Genomic DNA, 26,832 nt, shown 5'->3' on the forward strand with positions numbered 1-26,832 from the left:
CTGTGTTAGTGTTCACCTCTTGGGTACATGCAAAGATTGAAATGAGAGGCTTTCCAGACACTCTGGGCATTTCCCTCCTGTTCTCTGTCCCATTTTGCGCCTTCTGAACTGCTAAGCAGCAAGATAAATGCTGGAGGAAATCTGCTATATTGCTAAAAATGAGCTTTATGCTACTGCAGCTATACCACATGGGGGCATTTTATCAATTTGTCTAATAGCTCGATGGCAACCAATGACAAAGCTGTTTAGGTGTTCAAATCCAGCTCTCAATTAGCCGTTGTAACAATAATCCATCCCAGCAGCTATTAGCAGAGTCAGGAATGGGATGTACATTTACAACCCGAGACTGAAGAAGTAATGATTATCTCTGAATCTCCTTTTTGGAAAACTCATTCTTGCAGTTTTTCTTCCAAGGATCTTATTGGTATGCAGTTGGAATAAAGCATGCTGCATTAGGGTGTATCTGATAAGAATATTTGGGGCTGGAATTTTCAATGGCTGCATGGTGAGGCACAGAGTTTAGGATTTTGACTTGTAAATGTTTTCATCCAAACCAAATTTTCAGACATAGAGTTGAAGTGACTAATGCAGCTGAGATGATTTGCCAGCCTATGCATTTATGACTGTACAAGTCAGATATTGTTTTGGAAATATTTACATTAGTGGATAAGTACAATGAGAGTAAGAAGATTAAAAAAGCCTTTGCAGTGCTCTACAATCTGTGCTCCTCTGAGCACAAGCCCACCCAGACTGCAGTGGGGGGATGCTGTGTAGGCAATCAACACAAGGTTGTGCTGCAGAGCATCAGCTTAGCTGAGGCTTTTTCTTCTCTTGAGTTGACTGTTCTGAGGCTTTGTGTTTGGGCATCTCTAATTCATATGGAGAAAGACAAGAGCATTAATAGATTGAATCTTGCAGATACTGGTTTTCTGCTTTGTTCTTGTATCTAAATATTAGCAAAGATTTATAGACTTTTATAGCACTTTTTCCTGAGACTCCCTGTACCTGGAAATTGGTAAAGCCAAGCTCTGACACAAATCAGATATTCATGTACCTGCCCAGTGACTGGAATTTTTTTGCATGGATCTCAAAGGATTTCCGGCCTCTCCTTTATAAAGCATGGTAAAGCTGAGGGCTTTGCACAGGACATTCAGCTCCCAAAAAGTGAAAACTGGTTCTTTTGCTTCAAGATGATACAGTTAAGGAAATTAACAGAGGAATTAGAAAATATTTGTTCCAAACTGTGCCACTGAAATAGCAATCTCCTTCTCCAAGTTTTGTTGTTACTTTGCTTTCCTTGGTGATAAGTTTCACATAATCCAGCCTGAGTTCTCTGCTGCCATGAAGCAAATATTACAAACAGTTGGTTCACTGCTGTGAAAACAGAAAAACCTATTCCTACTTAAGCTGCTGCAGTACAACTTCTTGGTGCAATGTTTGGGAGAAACCTCAAAGCCGCTTTTTGTCCATAAAGGAGATGAATTCCCCTTCCTTTGTGCCAAAAAAGGGGGAAAATTCTGTGTGATGGCTTCGCCTTTAAGGTGTATCTAAGAAAAATGATTGCTGTTATTTAGGAAATTGGGCAATTTATAAAATGTTGTTAAGAACAGTAATCTGAACAATGGACTATGTCAAAAGAGGTATTGCAAGAGCAATAAATGATGAATTAAACAACTAGTGCTTGAGGGCTGAGAGTTGGGGGTTAGCCTTGGAATATTAATTAAAATTATAAAAGTAGGTGGCATTCTGAAGAAACAGCGAAGTTTATTGGAACAGAATAATTCCCACTACAGCCCTTCTAAAGATCTATGAGTCACAAAGACTACATTTGGCTCACTGAGTTAAATGCTGAATCACTACTCTGGGAGACAGATCTGTCCCTGTTTCACCAGGTGCAATTAAAAAACTCAGAAGATGCCTTGTCGTTCTGTAATAATGACTTTTCTTTCAGCACTTAAAAGGATTGAGATAGTACTGTATGCAAGAGTGAGGGGGAAGGGCTTATTTTTATAGGGCTATCTTGTTTTTCCATTGCAGTAGGGAAAAAAAAATCTGTGAAATGGCTGTTTTCTTTTAAAGCAAGTTTTACAGATTATTGGTCCACTATGTTCATTCTTTATCCAGTATATTGAGGATAATTTAAAAAATAAATTGTATTCTTTTCATTTTGATTTTGCTGTTATTTTTACAAAACCCACAAAACATCCACAGAAAGGACTTTCTGATCGTGATCAGCTCTGTCTTGATGCTAACACATCTCCATAGTAATCAGTCTGTTACAATTAACAATCTATTCTTCTTTGCTTTTCTCTTACAATTGCCTCATGATAAGAAGGACAAAGGAACAAAAGTGTGGAAAGAAGAAAGACCAGAATAATTTCTTGGTAGGAAATTGTGTCAGGTAAGGATTTGCATATGTTTTCACAAATGCAAAAATATTTTGCACTGTGCAGTGAAATGTGCAAGGAGGAAGAAAGTGTTCTCTGACTATGGTAAGGTTAGGGGGCTAGGCTTCAAACTCTTTCTTGGAAAGCTGATCCTGATATCATTCTGTCCCATTACAGGATATTTGCCACTTGCTATGTGAAAGTGTGTATTCAATGGTCCCTCCTCTGGCACACACCCAAAACCTCTATCCAGAGCCCTATTCAGGGTTAGCCTAGTGTAAAATGGGTCAATTTAACAGACTTTAATTGGATCAGTTTTCAACCATGAGTAACAAATATGGGTCTCTTCTTTTTTCACTTAACTCTAATTGCTACTTTCCATGTACTACATGCCTGCATCGAATGCTGAAGTACAAAGCTGTTGCTGTAAACTGAGCACCTCATTCTGAAAAGGGAGCCCTAACTGGTTTCTCAGTAGAAAACGTAGAAAGCATAGAAAAGCATTCAACAGTGAGTTACTTAGTTCTTAAAAAGATTAATTTCTACTTACATTGATCTCTATAAAAACAGAATTCTGTTCTCTCAGCTACTTTTTAAACCCTCTCATTAATTTAAGCCTACAAAGTCCTTGCTGGTGGAAAAGGAAAATGGCTGAAAGATTGCTGAGTATCCACTTTAGGATGACTCATTCAGCATGAGCAACTGTGAATCATGAACAAACTATCTACAGGCAGTACCCATAAGACTTAATATCTTCCATGCTACTGGATGCTTCTAATGTTTCACATTAGTGTTGCTTTCTTCTTAAAAGCTTAAAGGCTCACAATATTGTATTGAAGAATTACTGGTTTAGAAGTTGCACTGAAATATTTATAACCAGTTACCATCACACGGGTTTTAGCCAATCTTTTCAGATTCTTTCAGAATGTAACTTTACATTTTTCCTTTTAATTTTAAAGATGTTTAAAGGTTTGTCCGTGGCCACACACTGTTATTACTGTGTGCCTGGGTCATTAAAAATTGAAGTTTGTCATGCACTGCTCAGCTGCTTCAGCTGGCATTGCTGGTAGTAGGATGCTCCTCTGGATGGTGAAGGCACAGCTGAGGGTGGAAGAGTATCTCAGTAGGATTTACAGATGTTGCTAAGAGAGAAATGGCAAGATTTTAAAACATTTGGGTTCCTACTGACTCCAGCATGCAGCATCCAGTAATGGGTGACAGTCACAACAGCAAACACAGATACTTGATTTCTACAGCTCTTCCAATCTCTTTGTTCCATCATGATGTACTATGGCATCCAAGAAATCTACCTATTTTCTCATCCTAGCCTTCATCTTCTTCCTGAGAGAGACCTGCTTTTCCTAGTGTTGCTTCCTGGCACTAATCCCACTGTTTCCTAGCCTGTCTGGTACTACCTGTATTATTCCAGGTTCTTTTACCTTGCCTCTCTCCTCCCTTTTCAGTTTCTTCATTCTTATTTTTGGCCTGGTTTCTTCTGCATCTTCCTTCGCATCTTTATTTACTCTGCCTCACCATCTCCCCTTCAGGTCTCATTTTCAGCCTTCACCTGACATTGAGCCTAGCTCACTAGAGGTCTCAGTCTACTTGTCCAGTCAGCCCTATCTCAATATTCTGACTGGATGTAGAGGCTGAGTGGCCTATAATCCAGGCTGTCGCCAAACATGTCTGAGCTCTTCTATTGCTTTCCTGTTTTCAGCTTACTTACTGAATCAATCCTTTTTTGGTCAGTTCTACCTTGAGATCATTCTCTCCCAGTCAACCAATTCTCAGGCCTCCTCTATTCATTTTAAAAACTTTTTGACCCTAACACAGCCAGTCTTTCTATTTATTTCCATTTAGCCACCCAGTCTCAGTATCACCAGATTCCTTCCTCTGGATTTTCTTCCCTCTTTACCTCCATATGCTCTCTGGTATTCTGCCTGCATTTGCATCTTGCAGCTCCTTGTGCATGTTGTGAGTGCCAACAGGACAGTCTTGGAGAAGGTAATCCACCTTACCAAGATACTTCCTCAAGGATCCCTTTCCTGCTCTATACCCAGCTCAATTCATACAATTCTCAGCTCAGAGCACACAGGGAGGGTGTCAGGAACACTCCACTGCAGGAGTGTGTGCAGGAGCTCCCCTACCTGCAGGAGCTCCCCTACCCACAGGAGCTGGGGTCATACAGGTGACCACAGCGCTTCTCAAATACTTTGTATGGTTTTAGCTAAATAAAAGTACTTAATTCTAGGGAAACTTTAGTTATGTTAAGAAATAAAAGTTGAGGTTTCTTTATATGTACCTGTTTGTTTAATTAGTGAAATTTATTAATTTGAAATGTTCTCATCTGTGGTTGCAGTAAAAGTGTGTTCAGAACACAAAAGGCAAGAGAGAACACAGAGAAGAAAATTAGGAAACAGAACTTCCTATGGCCAGAGATGTTTTGCTCTACTTTTGAGGAAAATCAATTTGCCTTCATAAATTGGTATGGCTTCCTGTATTCTGTGCTCTGAACATACACTCCCTGAACATCTTATGTTGCCAGTGGTCCTTTATGTAAGGATCCCTAGATCAATCCTAAATGCTGCTTGTGTATAGCCAAGCACTACATGACAACTAAACACTTTGTTTCTGATGGTGTCCGTTTAATGAGTTGCAGGTGCCACAAACTTCATGTTCTCTTTAGTGCTTTATTGCTTACTGGATGCAGTAAAACAGTTGGCACACTGTAAATTATCAAGTGGTAATTATATTCATGGCCTCAATACAAGAAGAAAATCCACTGTTAAGAACATATTTCTTCCAAAATGTGGTAATGAGATGTGTTGCACCTCCTAAGAAGAGCTTGCAGGGTGACTCTCTATTTAGAATACTGCAATCACAGTTCTATTTTCGGCCAGCGTCTCCATGGTCAGAACGGAGAGTGACTCTGTACTCCCAAACATGGATTTCTCATTCACTCTAGGATTTAATTTTTACTCATCCACTAATAGAAGGTAGTTCTGTGGTTAAAACTGGAAACATGTGATCTTTATTTACCAGAAAGGTATCAATGTGAATTTTTCATATGATCTGATTTTTAAAGGTTGAGCTGTCAGCTACAATAACTTGATGGCTTAGCCAGGCTATTCTAGTAGTTATCCACTGTTCCAAATATCTCCTGTATGTAAAGACTCCATGACAGCCACATCTCAAATGGTAATAGTGTCTCTGAATAGCATAGGATGCTTCCTATCTCTAATAGCCTGCTTTAATATACCAGTCATATAATGATGCTCATCAGTACAAATTACCACTGCAAGGTCAATGAATGTTAATATGTTTCCTGCAACAGAACCTTGAAGAATAATATAATCCCCTCCTCCTCTCTAACTAAGATAATTCCGGGCTGAGTACTGTTCTACAGCAAAATAAATTAAGTAATACTGGAGTGTGTGGCAATGCTGACAGTGATTTTCTAAGAAAAATAATCTTGTCTTATAATTCTCCTCAAGTGTTATAATAATTATTACTCTTTAATGGTTTCTATAATCTGTGAAAATTCTGTGGTAACTGTAAACAACTAGGATTATTAGGGAGCAATATTCAAAGAAGATTTAATTTAAATAATTTCACTTTTAATATTTGGAACCTTTCTCCAGGCTGTAAAACTATACCCAAGCAAACAGGTGCAGGGAGTATATGCAATAGATTCTGGCCCTATCATTAAAGAAAATGGGGTTTTAATAAAATTTATTTTTATATATTTTAAGCTACTGTATGTTATACCATTTTAAAAAAGAAATTATCTGATTTCTTGTTATTTCTTAGGTATTTTTTCTTGCTGTTTGGAAAAATACTAATGTACACTGAAAATGAAAGTTAGTGTTTCATATGCAGGCACTAAATCATGAAAAATTTAAAGCTGTATTTGGTGCACCTCTATTTAGGACAGTATGTGAAAAATAAGTTCTTAACAGGAGCTTCAAGCAGATTAATTTTAATGTATGAATCTTTAATTCAATATTGTCTCCAAAAGTTCTTCAGCAAAGAAAAAGGCTTTCTGAATATTCTGACCTGTTTTCTTTCACAGCTAACTTAGCCACCTGTCATATTTGTAGCAGATAATTAATTTCAGAGCATACAATTAGTCTAGCTCAGAACAGTCTTTGCAGCATACTACCTTCTTATTATTTCTTTATCATGCTTCCCAGCCCATTGACTCATTACTTCTGTTACTACATTTACATTTTACTCTTGGGTGAATCCACAAAATAATAAAATGATAAGATAACAGACTGACACTGCTCATTATGTATTGTAATAACCATAATAAGAGGGATAATCACATCACGCTTACATTTCATGCATACTTCATTGCCTTAAACTCTGGCCTGTGCTCATTGATGATTCACGGGTTTTTTCCTTGGTGTTTGCTAGAAGAACTTAATCTTAAAGAAAAAATACATTAAAGAGTAATGGACAAATTTTTTTGATAATGTAAGGGTAAAATAATGATAAATAGGTATTTGAAAAACACTTCTAAAAATAATGTCTTTATTTAAAATTATATTTCATCATTAAGATGATAGACAAATTAATAAAAATCTGATTTGCTTCATAGCATATATTACAGATACAAAGGGACTCTCATGAGAACAAAAAATGCATAAACCATAGTGTACTGCTTTTTCCTCAATACATAATTCATACATGCAAATGTTCTGCAGATATTTCACTATAAATATAATTAATTGCTGCAGATTCACAGATGAGGCCGTGTGACTGTGCATGCACACAGTGCCAGCCACACTCATTTATGCTGATTTCAGGCTAGAGACTCCTGTGACAAGCATAATAGGTAAACAGGGAGAAAAATCAGCATTTAGAGACACACAGCATCATGCAATACCATGTAGACAATTCCACCCGGAGATGACAGCATTTCCACCAAGAATCTGATGGAAGTGGTCTGAGGTAAAAAAGGAAAGGTCTCTCATATTAATAAATATATATACAGAGTAGCATTGCATAACATTAGCATACTGCAGTTTGCTTGAATTTATTCTATTTTCACTCAGCAATTACCTCTTTATGCTGTTGCTGATTCTAACCATTGTGAAAACTGAAAATGGGTGTAAAAAGTTTTAATGATATTTTTAATAGCTTTGCAAGGTAGAAGCTCTGTTGCTTTTGTTATCAAAATGTACAGAAATTTTAACCACAGCCTTGAAAAACAGGGAATTCAGGCTGATAAACATAGGGGCCATTCTGAAAATTCCAAGCAGGGAGGAGCAATTTGGTTGTGGAGGAGGGAAGCAGATGCAGAAGATGATCTAACAGGCCTCTCCTTTTCTATAGTATGTGATTTCATCACTGATAGTACAAAGCAGCTGTTGGCACGAAGAAAAAATAAATTATGTAGTAAATATTTTAGTGTTGTTTCAGAATTTTAGTATCAACATTGTCTGAATATTGATTAATATTAAAGTTAATCATGTTTTTTCTAAAAAGTCAGTAAGACCAGGCACTGACAAAGGGATTTTTCATTTCTATGTAGATTTTCAAATTCCTACATTACATTGTGTCAAGAAAAAAAAGAGAGAAAACCAGTAGATTCCATTTAGTGATTTATTTCCTATAGCATAATCAGGTGAAAAGGATATACCCTGAAATGTCATTACAATTACATAATCAATTTACCTATTTGAACAAGCTGTTGAGTTCACAGTCCTTAAAAGCAAAATAAACACCTTGATTTTAAAAATCTGACCACCAAAGGCTTCCAATGCCTCCAGCAGGAAATCCATTAATCCATCCTGAATACTAATGCATTCTCATAAATATTTAGAGATCATACGTTGCCACCTGGAATTTCTAACAAAACTCCAAATTTATGTCAGAGTCTAAAGATTGATGCTCGAATAGATTCCTAGAGTGCAACTTTTGGAATTTTTATGATTGCTGTGCTCTGTCTTGTCCATTTCTGTGACACAAAGTTTACAAGAGTTCTCAGATTTATCTCTTTGTCTTCTATAACGTTCAGCTAATACCTTCAGCCTTGCTTTCCACACCTTTCCTAATGAACTTGATGGCTAGATTTAATTTCTTAAAATTGTCTTGTTTATTCTACTTGGAGATAGGTTTGGTATACCAGCACAAGCTTCAGTTTCTTCTGTTTTGGTATTATCCACTAAATATCTGTTCAGAACACATTGTCTGCATCTTTAGCAGCTTGTGCACAATTTCCCAAAAGTAAATCGGACATGGATTCAATGCTCTGCTTACACTGACACTTCTGATATAGTTTTAGAAGAAAACTCCTATTTTTGTGAGTTGTTACTTAAAGCCAAAAAATATTTGATTTCCCTACATATATCATAAATGGTACAAAAAGAATCCAAAACAAATCTCAATTTTTGCTGACAAATCAACGTAAATTTTTTTGTCAGGTCGTTGTCTTCAACCCAATTCCCTGAAGAAAAAGGAAAAAAACCTTTAAAATTTTCTATAGAATAAAATCCTACCCATTATTCTTCAACATTCAAAAGCTTATTGCAAATGAAGATTTGTGGGAACATTCTTGTCCAGCAATATCTCTGTTCTTGCTATAAAAAGTTGTTACTATCATTTTTCCTTGCAAATCGACATCCCACACTCTTTTCTTGTATATCCTTTGAAAAGCAGCAATACTTGCTCTTCTACCTTTACCAAGATTGCAGAATTCATAGACTGGTATCCTATTCATTATCTCAAAAGATTTCTTAGGAACTGCATAATCATTCCCATCTTATCTATTTTTTTCAGCTTTTTAAGTGCCTCAAAACCAAAAAATCCATCCTATATATAAGTTAGAATGGCCTTTCTCTTGTGAAAAAGCTAGTGTTAGAATGTAATCAGAACTCCACCCTGCCTTTGATTATCATTTTGTTTTCTCTGGTTACTGCAGATCTCATTAAGATTCTAAGAGATCACTCATCCTTTATAAACACCATAACTAAGATGCTGTAGCTAAGAATATTTGCAAAGAGTTGAGGAATGAATGAGAAGAAAGATATTTTTAAAAATATATATTTTACTGATTGAGGTTCATCAATTTGCTCTATCAGATCGTTCCTGTAGAGCAACCAATGGAGACATGGAAAAATTCTCCTCTGGAGGCACATATGCTTGTAGAACCCACAGCAAGCACAAGACCAAATGCCAGAATTACAAAGATTCACTGATCTAAATCCTATTCAGAGAGATGCTAGAACTAACTTGCTCAGAGTACCTTTTTTTTCAGTTTGACTTCATCTATTGAGCTTGTTGCCGGGTTATGCTGAAGCTGAGCACTGAATTAAAATAAATGTGGAAACTAGCAACAGAGGTTCATTGTTGTGAGACTGCTCTGTGTAAGAGGTGTCTTTGTATTTACAGAAAATAATTCATAGCATCACAATTCACCTATGAGAGTTTACCATAGTCTATAGAATAGCTGTGTTCAGTACAGCTACTATTGTTTTATAACATACTTGAGTTGTCATGGACCCATCACAAACTCCAAGGCCAATTGGGAGGATCAGCACTGATCCCATCATTCTTGGCATTTGGCACCAATGCTGGAGAGCAGCATTTTCTCTGAAGAGCCTTTACATGCCTTTCTAAGAGCTTGGGTGTCATCCAGAAACAATGTTCTGAAGTTGCACTTTGTGTGCATCCTTTAGTAATTCTCAACCCTGGTGCTGAAATTGTGGAAGATTTACTTGAAATTAGGCAGAAAAGCAGAAATCCCACCCATCAAATTCCAGCAGGTTTTGTGAAAATCAGATGAATAGAAAGGGAGAAGGAAAGAAGACACCAAGCAGTGCCCCCAGGAAGGGAGAGGCTACACAACGAGCTCAGCAGTGATCAGGGCTGTCACACTGTCACCAGTCATTCAGCTAAAGTTGCCTGGCCTGCAATCACTTCTGCACTAGGAACCAGTGGCTGGATCTGCTGCCCTGGCTGAAGCAGTAGATGGAGGCAGAGGGGTGCTGTGGAGGTTGTGTCAGAGAATGTTCCTGGCTGGGAACACAGTGGGAACTGGCTTTGTCACAGGACTTGTGCAGTCATAAGGGACATGAGGTTGGGTAGCTGGTGATGAGAGGTTTCCAATGCACAAACACACAGTAATCAAATTTTGATGTGTGTGCCGTTCATGGAATACTTTGAATTTTATTTCAATTTTGTTCAAACATATGCAATAATGAAATTGCTTTGAAAACCTTCTGTTTTGCCCGCTTTCTTTTTATCTGATCACTCTCAAATTCTTCCACTTTACAGAAAGATACAGTTTTTATTTGTTTTCCATTCTGTCTGTATAGAGATCTGAGCAGAAGTTGATGTGGACTTCAGGGCTTCTATTTTTCCTACATTAATGAATTTATATTTGGATCTGTCCCATGTATGAAAGCATTTGTGCCTGCTTCCCCAGTGCGCTGCAAATCCTACTCTGCTCCAGGGCTTTTGGGAAGTGCTTTACAAAGGAAGCTGTCACTGCACAGTTTCTGAGTGCTGTAAGCTGTTAGTAAGGAAGCAGTGAACCAAGGACAGCTATGACAGGAGAACATGTATTTTGCAGCTTGAATGAAGAGGCAGAGGAACTTTAAAAGGTTTATGCACTCTATGTCACTCATTCTCCTTTATCTCACATGTTCTGATGTGGACACACCAACTTTGAGTTATTCTGGATTTTGCCTTCAAACAAGGCCAAGGTGAAGTACTCGCCAGCATGGAATGTTCACATGCTGTTGAAAGGGCCTTCCACAGCTCTAAAGAGAGATCCACACCTCATACCTATAAGGCTCTTCACCACTGAAGAGCTGTTGCAAACTAAAAAGTAAGAAAGAAAGAAAAGTAAGTAAGGTTTTAGCAGAAATTTATCTCCCTTGAAAGTGTAGATGTACTGTCCATGTTCAGACAGATTCAGGTGTGGTGAATGAATCACTATAATTAGTTCTTATATATTATCAATGAATTGTGCTTAAAATTTCTAGTGGGCTGGTTGAGATAATGCTATGGAGAATGACTGACATTTCATCCTGTCAGCTCGTCATCTGCTCCTACTTCTGTGAGGATTCCTGGGAATATTTTTTTGTTGAAAGGAAGCAGACCACAGAGTCAGCATTTTTCGCCTCCATCCATGTACTTCTCTCATGACCAGGTGGAGATATTAATTTTTGTCTCCAACAAAATGTGATGAAAGCATTAATTTTAAACAGATGGAATATATGTAAATTGGGCTTGCCTATTGTTCTCTACTTTTACCTTCCCTGTTTATACCATCTGTTCTGGGTCTGTGTTAGTTTAGATTGTAATCCTTTTGAAGGAAGAAATAAAGCATCTTATAAAAAGCATCATTAATATGTAGCAGTAATAATGACAATGTAACTGGGAGATCAGTTAGTTCCTTACTATTATCATACCCTAGATGTTTTTACTAATATTTGCCTTGTAATGTGCATATTTCTGGATTTTTTTCACTAAGGCCAATTATTTAAAGCATGTTTTCTACTAAAATATTTACAGGACAAGTATTTCTCTGCTGTTTCACAGTTTAATGCATGACACTATTTAAATTAAGGGGAAACACGTTAATTCAGGGTAGACTTGTGTTGGTTTAAATTTTTTAAAAGCATTTAAGTTTATGCTTTCTCTATATTCAGAGACTTTTTTTTTTTCTTTTGTGTGTTAGCATTTATAATTGCCTGAGACTTCTTGGGCTTTGTTGGCACTGGGACTGGCAGCACCAAAATACCCTGATAAGGGCTGTTTTGTGCAATACTTCCTGCCTTGCCAAAGCCAGGAAGTGCTAACACCCCTGCAGAAATTTCTCTAGTTTCATGGCCCAAATTTGTTCAACAAAGCCACTGAGCTTTCTGGATGCTAAATGCTAACTGAGCTGGGCTTTTTTATGTTTGCCTACTATTAGCACTATGCCTAAAATGGTGCCAGTTTGTCCTTTTGAATTGTTGGCTGTCCTTGAAGGCCAAACTCCTGTGCTTATTTATTCTTTCAGTGGGACAACCACAGTTCTCCAGCTTCTTTGCAATTTTTGTCCAATGCATCCCAATTAATTTCCTGGAGTAACCATGAAATAAGCATCTTGGGAAGTCACAGTTTAGGCTGAGCTTGCTAACTCTTTATGGTGTGACCAAGGTAGGTCACTTGCAAGCAAGTTAGCATGAGGCACTGTTCAGAATCTTCCACAACTGTAAAACAGAACTGTCAAACATGATGGTTTGGAAAGAAAATTACCTCTGTGCAGCTCTCTTTTCTCTCACTCTTTTTATTTTTCTTTTTGTACAAATAATATTTCCACTTGCTGTGAGTGCACAGCTACTGACAAAAAGGACAGGCATCTCAAGGAGCCTTTTTTAAGGAAGGAACAGGTTGTAAGAATTTGGAAGTCCATGGCAAATTATTACTGTGAACACCAGTGCTGAGTAAAAATGTTTATCCCTAAGACTTACAAGAATCTTTTTGTGATAGAGGCCTGATGGAGTTCTATGCTATGCCAAATGCAGGACAATCCAGTGGTTTAGAGTAGTGCTTTTTTACCTTTGTGTGTAAGACAAGACTTGATAGTGAGATCATTATATAATTTATCTGAGAGCACATCTTGCAACTTCTTTTTCTAACCCAACAAAATAGTGTTTCATGTCTCCACCTGGGAGAGAGACAGGTCTAATTTAGGTGGTTTTTTGTTTGTGAGCACTTTTAAGGGAAAAGGGAAAGAAAGATTCATAGGTATCAAGCTTGAAAGGGAAAACAGTTTTTTCTCAATAAGATCTGCCCCTATCCCCACATTTTTCATCTATAACTTTCAGAAACCAAACTCCAGATCTGCAGAACTCCAGAGAGAAAAGAGCCTGCTGGTATTCTTCCTGAAGAAGGGAGTCAATACAGCAACACAGCAGACTATAAAAACAAAGTGACACAGAGGAAATAAAGCCTTTTTTTTCCATCCTGTGTGAGCTTAGGTGCATTTAAAAAAATCTACAGCTTGCTGGGATCCTGTGCTCCATCTTCTTGGTTGTCAGTCTATTCCCAGAGGGATGGAGCCAAAATCTACCACATCTGCTTCCTCTTGATGAGTAAGCTCTTTATAAGCTGTCTCCTTAAGCCAGTTTTCTAGATAAAAGTGGCACCTTATTCATTCATTTTTTCATAAATTGTAAGCATCTCTATTTTAAAGATCCAAGGAACCATAACATACATGACCCCATATCTCTGACCCCTCAACCATTTAAATTAATCTAATAGGAAAGGATCAGAGATGGGGAGATAAACAGGGACAGCAGCATGGAAAGAGTTGTGCAAGTAAAAGCAACTGGGTGACTGTCACACCTATGAAAAGGACTATTCATAAGAATTGGATCATCAGACACAAGGCAAGGCCAAATGACCCATGTTAAAAGATGTGTAATACTTACTTACCTTTTAGCAATAAAATAAATGTTGTTCATGAGAAGATATGATCCTTCCTAAGCAATTTTCTCAGCTTCCTGAGTGTACACAAGGATGGAAAAATTGAGACATAAAAATTGACTCTTGGATTTGAATCCTGCCATGACTGAATGGCAGACTGAAGAAAGGTCATTATGAAGGTCTTGTCTGTGAGCAGCTATGTGGGCAACTGTGACTAAAGCCATGTCTTACCTTTTCCTTTGACAAACTGAAGAGGCTGAGCTGAAATGTGAAGTCAAATACAAGCATTCTTCATGCAGATGGGTCGTTTTTTTCATTTTAACTATGCTGCTTTGAAAAGGTTCCTCCCTGTTTGGAGGCCTTTTATTTATGCCTACAAGAATACCCATCACACACACAAATGTGCTTAACTGTTCCCAGCTGAGTTGCTTCATATCTACATTTTGCAAAAGAACTTCATATTGAGCATATGTTTTCTAGGAAAATCTTCACCTCTTTATCCTGCTAAGAATATACTTGAACTGGAAAGAAAGAAAAAAATTGAAAGGACAAAGCAACCTATCCACTGATTTAACGATCTATATTTTTAAAAGATATGAGTTTTTCCTTTTTACTGGTTACAAGAATCCTTGCACTGTAGTAAAAGCTTTAAAATCTTAAAGTGGTTAAAATCTTGTATAAATATGTTAAAAATATATGGCAAATTTCCTTAGGTCTGTTAAATACTCATGTAAACATGAAATCAACAAGCATTCATTTCAGTTATTTTAATTATTCAAATTTTCAGTTCTCTCAGATTAATTTTACTTCCTTTGAGGGTGTTTTGAATGCTTAATTGGATTCTGAGATGGGGAAAATGTCCAGGGCTGGTAAGAAAACACACAATCAGTAGTTAAAGAAACTAGTGTTAAATGTATTATATGTGGTGACCATGATTAAAACAGTATGAAAAAAAATATGAAAAGGTAGAAGGGCTTTCAGCATGGTCTGCTGTCTCTTTAAATACAAATGAGAAATAAAGAACAAGACCTATTTTATTTTATTTAGCATTCAGAATCTTGTTGTTCTGTCCTTGCCTATGGCAGGAGGGTTGGAAATAGGTATTTAAGGTCCCTTCCACCCAAAGGGACCTTATGGTCCCTTCCACCCAAACCGTTCTGTGATTCTGTCACCATGGGGGAGTGTGGGAAGGCCCAAATCCGGCAGGTTTATAGGGATAGGAAACATCGGCTCTTGGAGCCGAGAAGGAGCCAGGCAGGGAGCGGTGCCGTGGGATCTGCGGCCTGCTCCCTGTCCCCCCGGGAGACCATCTCCCACGTGGTCCCTCGCGGCATGAAACGTTTCAGCAGTCGGGACTGGAGTGCCAAGGCTGGGCCGGTGTTTCCCCAGGGCCGAGCGGAGCCCCTCGGCCTCTGCCGGTCCCGGGCTCCCGGCGCGCCAGGGGGCGCTGTGCCCGCCCCGCCCCGGGCCCGCCCGCAGCGGCGGCTCCAGCGCCGGGGGACGGCCCTGCCGGTACCGGGACACCCGCCAGCTCCCGTCAGCAGCTGCTGGCCCATAGAATCTGCCGAGCTGGAAGCGACCCACCAGCATCATCAGCTCCCTGCCCTGCACAGCAGCATCGCCAGGAGCCGCGCCGTGTGCCCGAGAGCATTGTCCGAACGCTCCCTGGACTCTGCAGGCTGCGCTTGTGAGCGCTTCCCTGGGGAGCCTGTCCCAGCGCTTTTTCTAATATCCAACCTAAACCTGCCCTTACGCAGCTTTTCCCTCGGGTCCCGTCACTGTCACCACAGGGAAGAGCTCAGCGCCTGCCCCTCCTCTTTCCCTTGTGAAGAAGCTGCAGGCTATGATGAGGTCCGAGTACCCAGAGTGCCCACATGTTGTTCTGCCCAAGACATGCTGCTCCTGCCTGCCAGGGCTGTCCCACGCACAGAGCTGTGTGTGACACTCTGAAAATTCTGCCCTACAGCTGTTGGCACAGGTGCTGGCGTTCCTTAGGTTTTGTAGGGAGTCTAAGGTTGTAAATGAACTAGAAATTATAATAAACTAAAACTATAAAACCTTGGTGAATTCCTAATATATTTGATAAGCCACTATTAGAGTATGAAAGTCTGAAACTATAAATTCTAAAGATGATTGCAAGGTTTATCAAATACTTGCTAGTCTCTAAGTCTTCTGGGAAAAAGTTATTAATGTTCTTCATTGCTAGAGATGTGTTGATTACAGCTCAGACTTTGCCTTGTTTATTTACAGTTTTTAGGTCCCCTTGGAACATATGTTTGGAGATTTAATGCCGTTATGTCTCCGCTAATAAAAATGGAAGCAAAAGTACTTTATATACATCAAATTCTTTTTGAAAAGAGTCAAAATTCATAAAATGGTGCAATAAATACTGCTGGCATCTGATAGAAATATTATCCCACAATCAGTGAGTACTTTCATAAGTTTCTCAGTGGATTAAAGCCCCAGAGACCAGAACTGCAAATACAATATTTTTGTTTGGGTAGCTTTCCACCAAAATAAATACACATCGGTCTATAAAGAGTTGTTGTGAAACACAAGACCTGGAAAGGTTTTTAAATGCTATGAACATTTTGCTGTCTATCTGAAACACTTTTTTGGTACAACAATGTTTCTGACAGACAGGAAATCCTAGGGAAGGGAAGAACTATATTGAGATAAGATTCATAATTTAGGAAACAAGACAGATACGAAACAGTTAAACCTACAGATGAGAATTCAAAGCTTTTTAAGTGCATTCACTTATTTATGTTAGAAACAACAAACTCATTAGGCTGGTCCAAAACTGGAGAACTATCCTTGGAATCAGAAAATCCAAAATTATGGAGGTTTTTTTGATTTTTTTTTGGTTTTTTTCCCCTGATATATATTGTTATTTTATTTCTATTGTTTGCAACAAAAATTATGTCCTTTATAATCTTGTAGCAGTCACACAGACCTTTCTCATCCCAGTTTCATGTCTGTGAATGCACTAAAAAATTAGTTTCAGAAAAGTATTGTGAAGATGAATCAAAAAATACTGTAACATTATCACAGTAAAATGATGGCTTATAAATATAATAAATGTCTATTATTAAATGCAAAAGTTTTTTGTCTTCTCAGTCAGGAATTTGGCGTGTCCTGAAACATCACAAAATGGACCCAGAAGAATCTCAATTTATCAGGTTGACACTCTTCCTTTATCAGTTTTCAGAAATAAAAAACTTTTTAATCATCTGAAAAGTACACCATAAGTGGGACATCTACCAGGGTCTTGCTCTTAGTTCCATAGATTCCCATCAGCACTGGCATTGCTGTCTGCCAGATAGAAGAGAAAAAATGAAGTTACTCAACTTTGCTTTGTCAATATTGCATGACTTGAGGACTATTTCAGCAGGGAGTGCTGGGGCTTCCACAGCAGAGTCATCAGCTAGAATGAATCACCACAGCTTGCCTGAAGAGCTGGCATTTCATCTAGACCACAGAGATGGATCCAAAGCCAAGGAGGAAGCTTCCATTTTTACAGGAGACCAAAGGTGCTGACACTTCAATGTTTTTCTGAATTATGCAGTAGAGACACATCATCTATTAGTTGTGACAATATATTGCACTGTGTTAATCTGCATGTACAGAGGCAGAGTGTCCAGCATTTACAACTAGTTTGTGCTAAACATAACAAATTGTGAGTGAAGCTCAAATACATGGACTAATTCAAAATAGCAATGTGGTTGGTCATTTTCTGTGTAAAGAAAATCAAATAAACATAACACTGATAGGTATCTGTTGAGATAAATACTGTGCTTGGTTCATGTGAAAAAGGGGGTTGAAATGTTCAATAAAATGACTTATTCTCTGGTTTCATTAAATTACAAATTTAAGACATCAAAAATGTAGAACCTAATGATAATGGGTAAATTGCCTATGCTTTTTGAATTATTCATGTGCTTTCTTATGGAAAGAAAGCTCATGCAATTGTTTTCCCTATTCACCTTTACCATCCCTTATGCCATCATGATTTTTGAAGCCTTCAGGAGATTTCAGTGAAAGATGATGGCAGAGCAGAGGTCACAGCTAGGATGACCCTGAAGGCTGCTTGAAAGTCAGTAGGTGGGAAAGGGCAGGTCTGCTGCTTGAGAGCCCCCAGGTGGGGTTCAGCCTGGGCCATCTGGCCAGCCAGCACTTGAATTAAACCAGCTCACCCTTATGTGGGACCACACAAGGGTGTGGGGCAGCTCGGGGTGTTGCTGTGTGTAGATTTGCTAGATGGTTTATAAGCTGTAGAACTTGTCTAAAACACAACTGTGTATAAATTGGAAGGTGGACATTTCATGCTTTGGAATAGTTTTATTCCAAAAATAAGAAAATTTAGAGGCATTTAGGGTCATATTGGAATGAAGCCTGGATGTTGCATCCTTCACTTGCTTAAGATGTGGCTAAAGACAGTGCAATATATACCTACAGTCTTCAGAAACAAGATGGCTGTTGTCTGTGTTAATTAAACTTTCAATTTTTGTTCACATGGCAGGAAAAACCCACATTTTTTCCAAATTATCTATAAATGTTTAAAATCAATGGTTTGAATTCCATCAGGACCAACCATGGCTGGTTGGTCAAGCTGATAAAAAGACACCCACAATTATTCTTATTATACTGCAGCCAAAGCAGGCTGGCCTTGGTGTTTAAGGAGAAAGGGGAGGAATGGCAAATACTGCCCTGAAACTGAGAAAACTGAAAGGGAATGTCTTAATGAAAGAATTGTAGCTGGTCAATATTTGATAGAGGTACAATTATTCTGTTCCTTGTTCATCTGCTCGCACAGTGAAGAAAGACTATTGCCAGAGAGACTCCAGGATAGTTAGGAGCTGTGTAGGATGGAAGTTTCTGATAAATAATATATGAATAGAAGTGGGATTCTTAACTACTTCCACCCTACAGTGAGCATAGTCATGTAATACAACTCACTTTTGCCATCAGTGAGAACACTATTTGCATAAAATATGTATTAAAGAGATCTATGGAGCTGGACCAACAAGAGGTGCCTCACAAGGTTTTATGAAGAATGCTGGAAAAAACAATATTGCTTTTAGTATGCAATCATCTCTGCTAGGTGGGCATCTTGGGGTAAACCAGGATATAGAAAATATAGAAAATGGAGCACTTATGTGAGAAAAGATACTTTCAGACCTATCTAAACATGAGGAAAAGGTTATCACCCAAATTCATGGTGATGTGTTTAGCTGCAAACACAACCTATTTTCATGAGCAGTCTGGAGGCATCTTTTGTGGGCGTCCATTGCCAATAGTGGAAGTATTGCCTGGTGCACATGAAACCATGAAAGGGGCAGTTCAAATGCAGAATATGTTAAATGCTTGCATGTTAGTGCCAGTTAAATACTTCACTTGCACAATCTTAAAATACTGTATAGCCCTGTAGATTTTCAGATGTGAATTATGGTGCCTGCAGCTGTCAGGAGCAGCTGAGCCAGTGCAGTGCATGGCTCAGCTGTAAGGATAAACAAGGGCACACTGCATTCAGCAGTGTTCCAGGGAAATGCTCTCACACCAGCACAGCTACTGTAAAAGTACGGAGTTGTAGTCACTCTGTTGAAATAAATATTTAAGAATTTGCTGAAAGGGTTAATAGCCACTAAAGCTAGAGAGCTGATTTAATTGATGACAACAATCAAGTGCTTTTCATCTTGGTGGCCCATGAACAATGGCTGTTTATTTAGCCTTTGTGCTTGAGTGTGGCCTAGTGCGACCCAAATTGAAGAGTCTTTCATTTGTGTTGCAAAGCAGTCAAGGCCCTGTGATGGGGCTAAGGGTGGCACTACAACAAGGAGCTTTTGCAAGTAATTGGAACAGTGTGTGTTGAAGGCAAGAAGTTTTGGTGGACAGCTTAAACCTCACTGTGTTTCTGCAGCCCTAACGTGCTGTCTGAGGATGTAAAATAGACTCTTGGTTTGTTAACATTTGTATGTGAATTAGGATGCAGTACCTGGCCTCTCTGCATTCACAGCTGATGCACTGCCGCTGCTTCCATTTGTTTTAGTCCTTTTATGTGAATCGAGCCCGGCAGATTCTTAGGGAGTGATTGTGGTGCCCTGTGCAGGCAAAGAATGGGGTAAATGTTTGACACAGTTTGCAAACAGAAGTAAGGCACAGGGTAATTTAGCGACTTGCACGCCCTCTCACCCACATGCTGTGGTACATGTGGTTTCGAAGAAACTCAAAAAAATCTCCCAAAACTCAAGCTAGTATCTTAACTGGAAAAAGAAATCTTGTTCAAATATCCCTGACTGTGTCATAGTAATAACGATTTCAGCATAAACATGTCTGTCTCTTTCACTCAACCAATGCAAAGACCACAAATGGTGCAGAGTATACAGCAGTCCCCTTGGTTCCTGAAGTGAGTTGGTTTAAAGACATTTCCCTCCTATTCTGCATTGCATTTGACTTTTTCTGCCTTAGGGTAGAACTCCTGGTGTTTAAATTAATCTGTACAGCGTGAATGGGATTTCTCTCACAACCCCGTTAGAGTCAGTGCATAACCAATGATTGGGTTCAGCTGAGTTGCCCTAAAACTCTGAATGGCAGCACACACAGCGCTTGTCAGTCATTTGCAGCAAGAACCCAACTGTGTTTTCATCGTGTCTTAATCACTCCTGAGCAGTTAGAAAATATCCATTTTAAAGAAGTAATGTAAAGGAAAAACCCCTAGAATTCAATAGAATTTAATATTGTTTCATTAATACTCAATGTACTCTGGCCATAGACAAAATTAAGGAGTACTGTTTTCCTTAACATTTTGTAGGAAGTCAGCTTTTTACTCTTTTGTGTATCTACCTGCTTCCAGAACACACCTCAGTGTTTATCTTCCTTCTTAATCCTATACCTTGTGTGGTGCATAAATGGGGGAAGCATTTTAAACCTCATGAGTATTTAGCCATGATGACAGGAGTTGGTACCACCAGACGGCATAATCTATTTCAATTTAAAAGTTTTTATATGTCCTTGCAATTAACATAAAATAAGTAATTAGATCCAAACATTTCCATTAGTAGGAAGAGTTAAGGAATTAGTAATTTGATTTAAAGTTTCACTTGCAATGACATGCTGTCTGTATTGCACAGCTTGCATTCATATTACTAAGTTCAATTACTAATAATCAACATATTAATCAGACAGAAGCAAAGATTGCCTTGTGTGATGCTAGATTTGATTTTTTTTGACCCAAGAATTCTTCATTGATTAATTCAGTAAACACATTTAACTATAATTTAAAAAAAATACACTAACTGAAGCTCATGTAAATGATTCCAATAAAATAATTATATCTTCTAAGCTTTTTTTAATAAAAATTGAGTATTATTTTCAAACTCTCAATGATCATCACTGGGATCACAGCACTGTAAAAGTTTGCAGTATTAAGTTGCAGGCTTATTTTTTAAATTCAATGGTAAATATTAAACTATGAATTTTGAACTTTTTTAATGTCAGTTTCACAGATATTCCAAGGGAAGAAGATCTTTAATTAGAAAATATTCTGGTTGCAAATGGAACAAAATTGGTTTCATCATTACATTAACAGTGACACATGTTTGGGGATGAGATTAATCTGTATAGCAAAAGACTTTGTTTGAGAAAGTTCTAAGTCTTTGCAAGGAGAGACTGGGTAGGAGCTTGGAGAACAGCTTTAGCTGTTATGGTTGAAATCAAATACTCTCTTAGCCAGATTTGCTCTTTCATCACTTCCAGGAGCCGTTGTGGCAGAGTGCATTGCTGCTCCTCTTGCTGGCAGCCATCAGCCATTACCTATAACTTGACACAGTTAAGCTGGAGACTGTTGCAGTTGTAAATGCTGGAATTATATAGGCTGCATTTCCCCTCTCCTCATTTCCTGAAGTTTGGTTTTGGTTTTTTTTTTTCCTTCTGGATGCTTCCCTCCTCATTCAGGATTGCACAATGTACTTGTGACAATCACAGTTGCTGTTTACATGAAAATGGATTCTAGGAAAACACTTTTAATTTCCAGATGTCTTCAGTATAATGTTTTCTTTCAGATCTCATTCTTTCCTTCTCCTCAGGAAAATCCCCACAAAGTGCATCAATCAGTCTTTATTTCTTCTTTTTCCTTGTTTTGTTTTTTTTAAAAAGGAAACGAAATGTACTAGCACCCGTAACCTGTCAGCTTATGAGAGGCCAGCACCACATTCTTTGTAGTTCAACAAAGAACTTCAGACCACAATTTGGCAGTTCTCAAAGCAGTCTACAACAGTATCCTCACGTATCTGGGCTGTAGTAACACATTCCCCATGAAGTTCTGAAACTTAATTTCTACTGTCCTCTGACAACACATTACCCTGGAGCCACATTACCTGGCATTCTTTGGAGATAATTGCTGCCTGTGTGCTTTTTCCACTGCACAAATGCCAGTAAACAGAAGACAGCTGATTTTAGCCATGGCCATTTCAGCTTCTCCAGATGCACATTCTTAACCCCCTCAAATACCTGATATTTCTGTTCTGTTCAGCTTTCCCCTAGCTTTAATCTTTGTCCCTCTCACAGAAGATATTACCAACTCCTATGTTTTTTGTGTTTCTCCTTGTTTTCATAGTCATTCTAGCCATGTGCTGACACACAAAAAACCACCCCAAAACAATAAAAAAACAACCAAAAAAAAAAAAAAAAAAAAAAAAAAAAAAAAACCCAAAAAAACCCAAAACCAAACCTAACCAAAACTCAAAAGCTCCCATGCCTTTTCTGGAGAAAACGCCTTCTCCTAAAGATGTCACTAGTCCTTTAATCTGTGTAGACTGCAAAGTGTGTACAATTCTGAAAGAAAAAACCCAAACTTTTAAAGTGATCTTAATAGCTGGCAAGGAGAGCTGCAATGTCATTTGTGTAATTGTCCTCTGCTCAGCTGGAATTTGGAAGACTGTCTGCAGTTACCTCTCATTGCTCAGCCTGCACCAGGGATTCATGGCTGCACAAAGGCTGCCTTTGCTATCACCCTGGGATGCCTGTACATCCTTCAGGTTTTTAATATTTCTTTCCACTATTATCACATTTAATTTGGCTAATGTTAATAAAACCAGGAGTTTTGGTGGGCCTCAAATACATGTTTTGTTAATCAAACAGTGCTGCAATACAAAAATGATTGTGATTAATGTGACAAAGAAATGACATCTGCTTAATGCTCTGAAGATCAGCTTATCTTTGGTTGAAAAGAGATGGATTTGTCAGAAGTAAACCCACTGGACTGTTTTCTACACTCAACAGTAGAGCATAGTGTGCTGCTGGTCCCTACTTCTAATGTTCAGGAAATCAGCTTTCTCAGAGAAAATATTCAAGAGAAAAAATATAGTTATTACTGTCTAGAACAGGAATGTTTCCTGTTGGAGAGCTCAGCACCACTGGCTGAAGTGCAAATTTAAGAACGCGCAATGGGCCAGACAGAGAATTTGGTTTGGCTTTGTGGTTGCTGCTCTGTAAACTGATTCTAGCACTGCAGTCTCTTCTGCTCCGGCAGATAAATGCACCCTGTACCGTCAGGCGGAATTGGAGCCAAATTTGGTTTTCCAAAATTGTACCCAGTTTTCCCCTCCAGCTAGTGCCCTGCACCACTGCTCAGCAGCGGGATGCACAAAAGAGGGAAGGCGATAACAAAGCACAACCGGCTAATTAGGTCAGAGCCGAGCCGGGCGCGATGCGGCCACTGCAGCCTTCCTCCTCCTCTCCTCCAGAACGTGGAAAGCCTCCGCTCCGCTCCCGCCGGGCACCGCAGCTTTCCCCGGCGCTGGAGCGGCCCTCGGGCCGAGCGGCTCCGCTCGCCGCCCCCCGCCCCGGGGGCTGCCCCGCCGCGGGGCCACGGCTGGGGCTCGCCCCGGGCGCCGAGCGGGGCTAAGCGCCTCCCCTCGCCCCTGTCCCCCGCCCCTCCGCCAGCCCTGCCCCGCCGCCTGGCACCGCCGCGCCGGCCCCGAGCGCTCCCCGCGCCGCCGCTCCGCTGCCGCTGCTGCTCGGCCCGGCCGGGCGGGGACTTGGCAGGAACTCCCGGGCAGAGAGCGAGAGTGCCTGCCCCCGCTCCGCTCCGCTGTGGCTTTTGGGTGGAGGAAGGTCTGAGCTCGGCCGAGGAGCAGCAGCAGCCGCCGCCGCCGGAGAGGAAGAGGCAGGAGGGGAGAGAGAGAGACGGAGAGGCGGCTGGAGCCCCCCAAAGTACCCCCCCATCCCTGCACTGCAGGCTACATTTCCAGCTTCATGGGCAAAGTGTGGAAACAGCAGATGTACCCCCAGTACACCACCTACTACTACCCCCAGTATCTGCAGGCGAAGGTAGGGTCCGGCACGCCGGGCGGCGCGGCGGGTCTGGGGCTGGCCCCGCTCCGGGCGGCCGGACAGGGCCGAGCCGGGCGGGAGCTCCGCAGCTGGGGCACGGCCCGGGGGAGGCGGTCAGGTTGCGCCGGGGGACGGAGACAGGAAAGAGCCGGCAGCCCCTTCCTGCCGCCCGCCGCCGCCCCGGGAGCCCCCGCCGGGCTTCCACCGCTTCTCCTCGCTCCCGACCGTGCAGTCTCCGACCTGACTCCCCTCTCGCCTTTCCCCTCCCGCTGTCGGTCCCTCCTCTTCCCCGGGGCTCTCGGCGTGTCTCCTCCTTCCCAACCACGTCCTCGGCCACCCCGCCGCAGAGCGGAGCGCTGCGGGCCGCGCTCCCGCTGCCTTTGCCCGGCGCAGCCCCTGGGACGCGGGCAGAGGAGCCCAAGTTCGGCCGGCGGGGGCTGCCATGGCCGTGCCTCAGCCGCGGCGGGGGTGCTGTGACATCCCGAGGGGTGGCAGGGCGTGCTTACTGCTGCGATGGAGATGGCCGTAATTCCAGTTAAATACGGGCATTGGGGAAGCTGTCGGATTCGGGTGGGTATTCATTGTCTGCGGAGTTGGACCTTTGTGAGCTGCCACCTAACAGTTTTCAAACTGGATTAAAAAAAGCATTAAGGGTCCAGGTCGTGATGATTAATGTACACGGGTAGCTGCTGTTTGCGGAGATATTGATGTTAGTAGTTCTTGCGGTGGAGGATCTCCACCTTTTTCCCTTTCTCCTTCAAGTCTTTAAGGGCAGCCAGCCCCACTGCTCTAGAAGCATCATGCTGCAAACTGGCAGATGCAGAGGTGGTTGCATCAGCTGTCTGGAACATTTAGCATAAGCCTTTCCAACCACCAGTGACACTCCTCACAAATCAAAACAGACCCATATGAGGCTTCCATGTGTGAACTTTTTTTAGAGGTTATTACCGTGGTGTGGGTTTGGTTGTGAATTTTCAAATTTTTTTTGCTATTGAACTGTCTTGCCTCTTTGGCAACGACAGGAAAGAATTCCCTTCCCTTTATCTGCACACTTGATAGGCTCTTCTTTTTATTGTGTTTGTATTAGTGTATTGTGAAATGTATTTTAGACTACTTGGCTGAAAAATAAATTCCATTTGACAGTCATGAGACATTTTACAAGGCAGCAATGAGGAGGCTTTGAAATGTGCTTTCATATATACAGAAATTGATAGAAATGTGGCGAAGGTCTTTGGGCGATTTGAAATGACTAATCTGTGAAATGTGTAATCGACATCAGGCTAAAGATGGACAGACTATAGCCATTTAAAGATTTAGCTGCACAGTAATCACTGCAGTAACTGTTTACATATATATTGGATATATATATGTATATGCATATATTTAATGCATTATTTTAAAGAAAGGTGGGATGCCTAAAGGACAGCCTTTTTCATCACATAGCTGTAAGAATATATGTATATTCTCAAATGAAACAAATGTCTTTATTCAGAAACTTTTACCCTCATGGTTTTGTGTGGCAATTGTAAGTTACAAACCTGGTACATAACATGGAATATATATAAAGGAGTGTCACTTGGCTGTTTTGACCTGTAAATAATTGAAGAGGGAGAGAAACTCTGATAGCTTATAGTAGTTACTAAAGAATGATCCTAGAAATCCATGATCCTATGAGAAAACATGATGGACCGTCTTTTGAAAATGTTTCCTGTACAGATAATTTAATATTGATTTGTATTACAGTCAATGGCATCTTCAAACTGCCTTGCAGTCTTTGCTATAAAATTATACAGCCTGAAATTACATTGCTCTGTTTCAGCAGAGAGAACACAGAGCCATTTGACCTACACACATGAAATGAAATATCTGAGATCCAGTGAAAGTTTCCTGTTTTCAGAGATCTTGATTTTATAAAAGAAATGAAAGAAAAATGGGCGTCTTCTTGGTATAGATACAGGGACCAGTGACTGTAGGTTTGGTACTCAAGTATGCAGAATCCAGTAACATAAGCAATCTTCCCACTATGGATCCCCTCTGGACATGTAGAAATATTCATTTAATTCGTAGTTTTTATCTGTTCTGTTCTTTGGGCCCTAAAACAGCTCACTGTCCACTCTATGTCCACTCTTTCAGTAATTCTGGAGAAATCTTTGGGTTTTGTTAAAAGCAAATGATAACAGAAGTGAATCGCCTTTGCTGAATGAGCAATGGTAACAGTACATGATTATACTGGGGGAGGTAGGAAAATCTCCTAAACCAGAAGTTCTGCTTCTCATCCTTTCCTTATTTAAATAAAGATGGAAAATCTGCTGACTAATAATCTGCAAATCAATAACTAGGAGGTGACAGGAATTTCTTGAAGATGGATTTTTCTGCGGAGCACTCAAAAATACTCATTAGATAAATTGCATACATTCCTAATGGCTCTTTGGGTTAAAATGTTGATGTGGTCAACTATTTAAATTGATATTAATATGTTACAGATTTTAAAAAACAGATTTTGTATTTGACTGTTATGATCTTCACAGTCTTATTCATGAAGTATTCAAGCTGGTTCAGTGATATATTCTGGGAGAAAATATAAACATTTGCTGTGATTCAGCACCTCCCTTCCTCTAGTCTTAGGGAACTCAGCATCAAAAGAGATTAGTGAAACCATGGACTTAAATGAAAAGAACAAAAT

The 26,832-nt window shown here is 40.0% G+C and overlaps 1 protein-coding gene across 3 annotated transcripts in view; it reads left to right on the forward strand.

Moving 5' to 3' along the window:
• Positions 1 to 23,781: 23,781 nt before the first annotated feature.
• RBMS1 (RNA binding motif single stranded interacting protein 1) overlaps positions 23,782 to 26,832 on the forward strand; it is a 141,419-nt gene continuing 138,368 nt past the window's right edge. For 2 of the 3 annotated variants that reach the window (XM_030952045.1, XM_030952046.1), the window contains exon 1: positions 23,782 to 24,146. In XM_030952045.1, the coding sequence (XP_030807905.1) occupies positions 24,072 to 24,146 (75 nt within the window). In that variant the 5' untranslated portion in view covers positions 23,782 to 24,071. The other variant, XM_030952049.1, reaches the window with a different exon arrangement.

This window comes from Camarhynchus parvulus, chromosome 7, assembly GCF_901933205.1.
Source record: "Camarhynchus parvulus chromosome 7, STF_HiC, whole genome shotgun sequence".
Lineage (NCBI taxonomy): Eukaryota > Metazoa > Chordata > Aves > Passeriformes > Thraupidae > Camarhynchus > Camarhynchus parvulus.